Source organism: Camelina sativa, chromosome 19 (genome assembly GCF_000633955.1).
Source record: "Camelina sativa cultivar DH55 chromosome 19, Cs, whole genome shotgun sequence".
Taxonomy (NCBI): Eukaryota; Viridiplantae; Streptophyta; class Magnoliopsida; order Brassicales; family Brassicaceae; genus Camelina; species Camelina sativa.
This window is the reverse complement of record NC_025703.1, coordinates 5,180,963-5,187,738: the sequence shown is the minus strand read 5'-3', so window position 1 is coordinate 5,187,738 and position 6,776 is coordinate 5,180,963. Positions and strand designations below refer to the sequence as shown.

Sequence of the window (6,776 nt, the reverse complement as noted above, 5' to 3'; positions counted from 1 at the left end):
TTTTTTTTTTTTTTTTTTTTTTGGGGAGCTGATGAGAAGAAGTGTCATCTCGCAAATGCAGCGAAGCCTCTCAATGGATTTTACTTCACTTCTTCCTCTGCAACTTCCATCTCGGATGTAGGTATCTAGCTCATGCCATGAGTTCCTAATGTTGTGTGGACTTGTGCATAGTGTTCATCTTCAACACTCTCTGTTAGTTTATCATCTACATTTTGCTTTCTCTTTTTTTTGTTTTCATATTCAGATGATTTTTGTTGGTTATGGTCTTATGGACATTAATTGTGTGATTTTCATTTTTGATGTAGGGAGACTCATCTTTGGTATATTAGACCAGATGAAGTGAAATGTGCATCTCTTCTAAAACACTACTCTCAACTTTTGTCACCAACTGAGAAAGATAGAGTTCTTCAGATGCGAGGCGATGAGCTTAAGAAGAATGCTTTGCTTGCTCGCACCTTGGTTCGGACCACTATTGCTCGATGTATGTTACTTCTTTTGTAACCTTCTATCTATATGTTTATATAATCATTAGCCATTATTGGAGTTTCTCATTAGGTTTTGTTTATGGAAGATTTGATCATCTTAGTGACCTGAACCTGATCTTTGATGTTGTATATGACGCTGTTTGTGTTAAGTAGTCTCTCTGCAGATTGAAAGTCTGAATTTTTTAACGAGTTTGCTGAGCATTAACTGTTATGGTTTAATTTACTAGATCAGACAAACAATGGGGTCGATCCTCGGTCCTTAATGTTCAAGAAGAATATCTACGGGAAGCCTGAGGTGAGACAGTTATTTAGGATTGTACTAGACTAACTCATAGTCTTTCGGCTTAAGGGAAAAATTTTCATTTTTGTTCTTGTTTATATTTCACAGGTAGATTGGAAGAATTATACCAACTGTAATAACCCACCATTGCATTTCAATATCTCCCACACAGATTCTTTAAATGCCTGTGGGGTGACTGTACATGTTCGGGTAAGTACTCCTTTTCAGGCAAAAATGCATACAGTTTTGTCCAAAGTTAGTGGCGTCAATGGTTTCATGTTTTAGGTTTGAACAGTTACACTTTACTATGACATAGGTTGGTATCGATGTTGAAAACAAGGAAAGGAAAATTAAACATGATGTCTTAGCATTTGCAGAAAGATTTTACTCTGCTGATGAAGTGAAGTTTCTGTCAACTATACCGGACCCGGAAGTTCAGCGAAAGGAATTTATCAAGTTGTGGACTCTCAAGGTAGTTTCTACTAATAACAACAGATGTATACTTAGTGCCTGAAATTGTTACTTCTCAAAAGTTAAAAACTGCTTGGATGATTCTATCTATATCCAGGAGGCATATGTGAAAGCATTAGGGAAAGGCTTCTCTGCTGCACCTTTTAATACCTTCACAATCCAGTCTAAGGCTGGAACAGAAGGAGGCTACAATCTTTGCAAGGTTTGTGTTTAGACATAAATCATACTCTGGAATTGAATATGGTGTTTACAATCTTTGTGATGTACACTTTCTGAAAAATTCCCGTTTCAGTATTGTGTGTATAAACAGACAGTAGTAATAAGACCTTACTTGTTTTCTCTAGACATCTAAAATGACGGTCAGTTCACTGGAGAAGACAGAGAAGTGCTACGGAGAATGGAGGTTTGCCCTTTTGGAGTTGGCTGATTCTCATTATGCTGCAATCTGTACTGAAGATGATCAAGCTAGTGGAGGTGCAATTTCAATTGACATATACACTGAAGAATCCATTTATTCAGTGATTTCTTCATCACATCTTTCTCCTTCTTGCAGGTGCACCTATGAGGGTGATTGTCCGAAAAACCATCCCGTTCGTAGAAGATGAACTTATTTCTAAATCCAAACTTCTGTAGTTAAGTGCAGCCTTCGACCTTCAGATTTCTGTAACCATTTTGTTTTGAATACACCCACTGTAGTAGTACAATCGAATAATCAAAGCTTTTAGATACCTTGGAAAGTTACCAGTAATCCTTACACGAGCAGATCCCATCTTTGAAATAGTGGAACCGAGATGCATCTCTTACAACAAACTGGCGATCTACAATCTTGCTAACCAGCTTGATGAACACATGACAATCTTCACAAACTCTCAAATTCTTTATCACAAGAATTTCTGTGCCTGGAATACTGTTGAGAATCCCAAAAGCTATTGCTAACCTCTCGCTATGCTCACGGCTAGTGCTGGATACCTCTTCGCCTCTATCACAGTCCATGTTTCCCGCAAGCTCCATCACAGAAGTCTCTAACTCATCCAGCATTCTATGGACTTCCTCTGTTTGCTCATGACTTCTATCGCCAGCTAAAAACAAATGAACTCTTCCCTTGTGTTCCACGTAACTATACCCAGGCTTTTTCCTGAATGCTCTCTCTCTCATCATTACCCGGATTCTCCAGATTCCTTCTTGATTCTTTGAGTCTGAATATATATTTGACATCAATACATAGTAGCCAATATTCATGGGTTCAAACTCAATCACCTTTGCAAAAGCTAACTCTGCCATATCGACATTCTTATAGATTTTACAAGCACCCAATAGAGCGCCCCAAACAGCACCATCTGGTTCAACAGGCATTGACTTTATAAATTCCATGGCTTCATCTAGTCGACCAGCTCTTCCGAGTAGATCAACTACGCAAGAGTAGTGTTCAAGACCAGGCTTCAGCTTATATTCTCCCTTCATCGCATTAAATAACTCCAAACCTTTGTCCGCTAGCCCTGAATGACTGCAAGCAGATAAAACCATCACAAACACAGTCCCATCGGGTCTTACGCCTCTTTTTATCATATCATCGAAAAGCATAAGCCCAGTCTCTCCCATTCCATGCATCCCATAGCAACCTATCATGGCAGTCCACGAAACTAAGCTTTTCACAGGCATCATGTCGAAAACAGCACGTGCCTTTGCCAAGTTACCGCATCTAGCATACATACTAATCAATGCATTGCTCACAAACAAATTTGATCCAAAACCATTGGCTTCTACTAGCTTCCCTACTTCCTGACCAATCTTCTTAGCTCCAAGATGGGCACAAGAAGACAGAACACTAACCAATGTAACAGGATCAGGACAAACACCCGATGATTTCATCAGCTCATAAAGTTCAAGAACATCGTAAGCTAGCCCGTTCTGTGAATATCCAGAAATCACAGCATTCCAGGAAATCAAACCCTTCACAGGCAGTTCATCGAACAATCTCCTACCAGATTCTACCGACCCGCATTTCATGTACATCGTGATGAAACTATTCAAAACAGCTTCTTCAGAATCTGTTCCTCCTTTAATGCATTGACCGTGAAGAGACCTCCCGAGCCAGAGGTAGTCAGGAGCAGAGCAAAGCGGGACAAGCCCGAGCATTGTAACCGAATCCACAGACACACCAGTTTCCTTCATTCTACGAAACATAAACGCAGCATCAGAGACCTTCGAGTTCGCTCTGTACCCAGATATCAAAGCGTTGTAACAAACACCAAGCTGACTTGACTGAGGATTTTCGTCGAACACCTTGCGTGCATCCTCAACCAAACCGCATTTACAGTACATTGAGATCAGAGCAGTCAGCACAAAGGGCTCAGCCTCGCAGCCTCCTCTGATAACGTGGCAATGAAGCTGTTGACCGGAGACAGGAAGCGAAAGGGCAGCACATGACTTGAGAATGAAAGGGAAAGAGAACGCGTCGGGAGAAGAACCAGACCGGAGCATTGACCGGTAAAGAGAGACTGATTCTGCAAACAAGGACTGATACGCTAGCTCTCTCAGACGCACGTTCCATGGCGTCGAAGCCACCGCAGGGACGGCGGAGTTCCGTACAAGGCTTGTAACGACGTTCATGGGTCCTCTCCGGCGAGTATGACTTGTTTGGTTAAACCGCATAGTCCTATCCTATAAAAGAATAAGGCCCAATATAATGGGCCTGGCCCAAACTACTTGAGAATATATGTTAGGTGCATCTCCAAAATTTTGGGGGAATAGAGTTATACGAACAACCAAACAGGTAATAATCTGATAGACCATTTCTTCTCTTCTTCTCTAAATAAACTTTCTCCATCTGCAAATCGTTGCCGCCGCTATTTTTTCCTCATAAACCAGATTGAACTTCTTCTTCTTCTTCATCTTTCTCTAGCAGCGTTGGTTGGAGGAGGCTCACGCGGCTTGAAACTCGCCGGAGCAACTTCCGACCCACGGATCCGAGTGAGTTTCTGGTAAGAAAAGCATCACTGTTGTTGTATTAGTGGTGGTTGCTGAGTGGTTTCGAATGTTATCAAATAAATTCTTGAAATTTCTTATGATATGAACAGATCATCTTTTGTTTGTGCATAAAGGGGAGGAGGGTAAACTGTTTGTAGAAAAAAAATCTGTTTTTTTGTTTGTTTGTTTAATATTGATTTGTGATACAAATGATGGTATTGAGTGATAAACCTAACCTTAGGATTAGGATTGATTTCTAAGGTTTTTAAGAGATGGATTGGTTTGTCATGTTCATCTTTTATGGAGTTGTTTTTAGTGGCTTCAGTCATGTTTTGTGGTAAAAATGTCTTTCAAAACCCATTAGGCTTTGTGGATTATCTGGTTCTTATGTTGATGTATTCTCGGTTTGTTTGTTAGTGCTTATTCTATAACTAGCTAGTCGAGGATAAGGTGTCTGTATTGTTGACCAAATGAATTTGGAATCTTTTGGGATTTTGATTTGAGGTCTGGTTAGTACATCTCTATTTCAAATCATAGGTTTTGCTACCAGATAAGTTTAGCTTTGCCTATTACTTCTGGTGGTAGGTTAATATATGCAGATGAATATTGATCTGTTTCAATTGCTAACCCAAGTTCACAATGTTTCTTTAATCTTTTGGACAGAAATCAGCGTGGATATTCACTTGGGAGTAAGGTGATTTGCAGCTCCTGTACATTTTTACATCATGCCGAGCCGGAGAAGTGACTCTGCCATCAAGCTAATTACATACTCTGAGGAACTTGTGGATGGAAAACCGTTCTATGCTTTTTCCAATTGTCTTCCTGTGAAGGCTTTAAACCGTGAACCTGCTGGTCATGCCTTCCATTCTGCTGCTCTTAAACTGCATGGTTGTGCAGAGGAACCCACTGACAATGAAGATAGTGATAAGAAAGTGGGAGATGATAAAGAGAAGGAGTATGTTCCTTCATTCAACTCATATGCCAACAAAGGAAAGAAGAAGTCTGGTACCCAGCAACAAGACCACTATGCATTGTTGGGTTTGAGCAATTTAAGATATCTTGCGACAGAAGATCAGATTCGGAAAAGCTATCGTGAAGCTGCTCTGAAGCATCATCCTGATAAACTCGCTACTCTCCTTCTCTTAGAGGAGACAGAAGAAGCCAAGGAAGCTAAAAAAGATGAGATAGAATCTCGCTTCAAAGCGATTCAAGAAGCATATGAGGTATTGATGGACTCAACAAGGAGAAGAATTTTTGACTCCACTGATGAGTTTGATGACGAGGTCCCATCGGATTGTTTGCCGCAAGACTTTTTCAAGGTGTTTGGTCCAGCTTTCAAGAGAAATGCTAGGTGGTCAGTGAATCAGCGTATTCCAGATCTGGGAGATGAAAACACACCACTTAAAGATGTTGATAAGTTCTACAACTTTTGGTACGCTTTCAAGAGTTGGAGGGAATTTCCTGATGAAGAGGAGCATGATCTTGAACAAGCAGATTCCCGTGAAGAACGGAGGTGGATGGAGAAGGAGAATGCGAAAAAAACTGTGAAGGCTAGAAAGGAGGAGCATGCTCGAATCCGGACTCTTGTTGACAATGCGTATCGAAAAGACCCGAGAATTGTGAAAAGAAAAGAGGAAGAAAAGGCTGAGAAGCAACAGAAAAAAGAAGCAAAGCTTCTGGCTAAGAAGAAGCAGGAAGAGGACGCTGCTATTGCTGCTGAAGAAGAGAAAAAGCGAAAAGAAGAAGAAGAAAAGCGAGCTGCAGAATCTGCACAACAACAAAAGAAAAATAAGGAAAGAGAGAAGAAGCTCTTACGCAAAGAAAGGAATCGTCTTAGAACTCTCTCAGCTCCTCTCGTGGCTCAGCGTCTGCTTGACATTTCCGAGGAAGATATAGAGAATCTATGCATGTCACTTAACACCGAGCAGTTGCAGAATCTATGTGATAGAATGGGAAACAAAGAAGGACTAGAATTGGCAAAGGTGATCAAAGATGGATGCAATACTAGTAGAAATGACGAAGCTGAATCTAAGGAAAAAGAAAGTAAGAAGACCAACGGTGGCACAGAGTCTACAACCCGAGTGTCTCAGTTAGATAGTAGTACTGTGAAGAAACAACCNTGCATTGACCGTGAAGAGACCTCCCGAGCCAGAGGTAGTCAGGAGCAGAGCAAAGCGGGACAAGCCCGAGCATTGTAACCGAATCCACAGACACACCAGTTTCCTTCATTCTACGAAACATAAACGCAGCATCAGAGACCTTCGAGTTCGCTCTGTACCCAGATATCAAAGCGTTGTAACAAACACCAAGCTGACTTGACTGAGGATTTTCGTCGAACACCTTGCGTGCATCCTCAACCAAACCGCATTTACAGTACATTGAGATCAGAGCAGTCAGCACAAAGGGCTCAGCCTCGCAGCCTCCTCTGATAACGTGGCAATGAAGCTGTTGACCGGAGACAGGAAGCGAAAGGGCAGCACATGACTTGAGAATGAAAGGGAAAGAGAACGCGTCGGGAGAAGAACCAGACCGGAGCATTGACCGGTAAAGAGAGACTGATTCTGCAAACAAGG

The 6,776-nt window shown here is 41.4% G+C and overlaps 3 protein-coding genes across 11 annotated transcripts in view; 2 read left to right on the top strand and 1 right to left on the bottom strand.

The window, feature by feature from the left end:
- Positions 1-1,977, top strand: part of LOC104764898 (4'-phosphopantetheinyl transferase gsp-like) — a 2,377-nt gene extending 400 nt beyond the window's left edge. Inside the window, exons 1-8 of one of the 9 annotated variants that reach the window (XM_010488503.2) lie at positions 11-117; positions 306-481; positions 713-780; positions 874-975; positions 1,082-1,237; positions 1,334-1,438; positions 1,581-1,710; positions 1,790-1,977. In XM_010488503.2, the coding sequence (XP_010486805.1) occupies positions 32-117; positions 306-481; positions 713-780; positions 874-975; positions 1,082-1,237; positions 1,334-1,438; positions 1,581-1,710; positions 1,790-1,869 (903 nt within the window). In that variant the 5' untranslated portion in view covers positions 11-31 and the 3' untranslated portion in view covers positions 1,870-1,977. Of the gene's footprint in view, positions 1-10; positions 193-305; positions 482-712; positions 781-873; positions 976-1,081; positions 1,238-1,333; positions 1,439-1,580 lie in introns of those variants that run through there. The other 8 variants (XM_010488506.2, XM_010488501.2, XM_010488500.2 and 5 more) reach the window with 8 other exon arrangements.
- On the bottom strand, positions 1,937-3,971 carry LOC104764900 (putative pentatricopeptide repeat-containing protein At3g11460). Its single transcript, XM_010488507.2, has one exon. The coding sequence runs from the start codon at positions 3,886-3,888 to the stop codon at positions 1,975-1,977; it is 1,914 nt and encodes a 637-aa protein (XP_010486809.2). The 5' UTR covers positions 3,889-3,971; the 3' UTR covers positions 1,937-1,974.
- Positions 4,054-6,401, top strand: LOC109130784 (dnaJ homolog subfamily C member 2-like). Its single transcript, XM_019240815.1, has 2 exons — positions 4,054-4,217; positions 4,867-6,401. The coding sequence occupies exon 2, from the start codon at positions 4,929-4,931 to the stop codon at positions 6,399-6,401; it is 1,473 nt and encodes a 490-aa protein (XP_019096360.1). The 5' UTR covers positions 4,054-4,217; positions 4,867-4,928.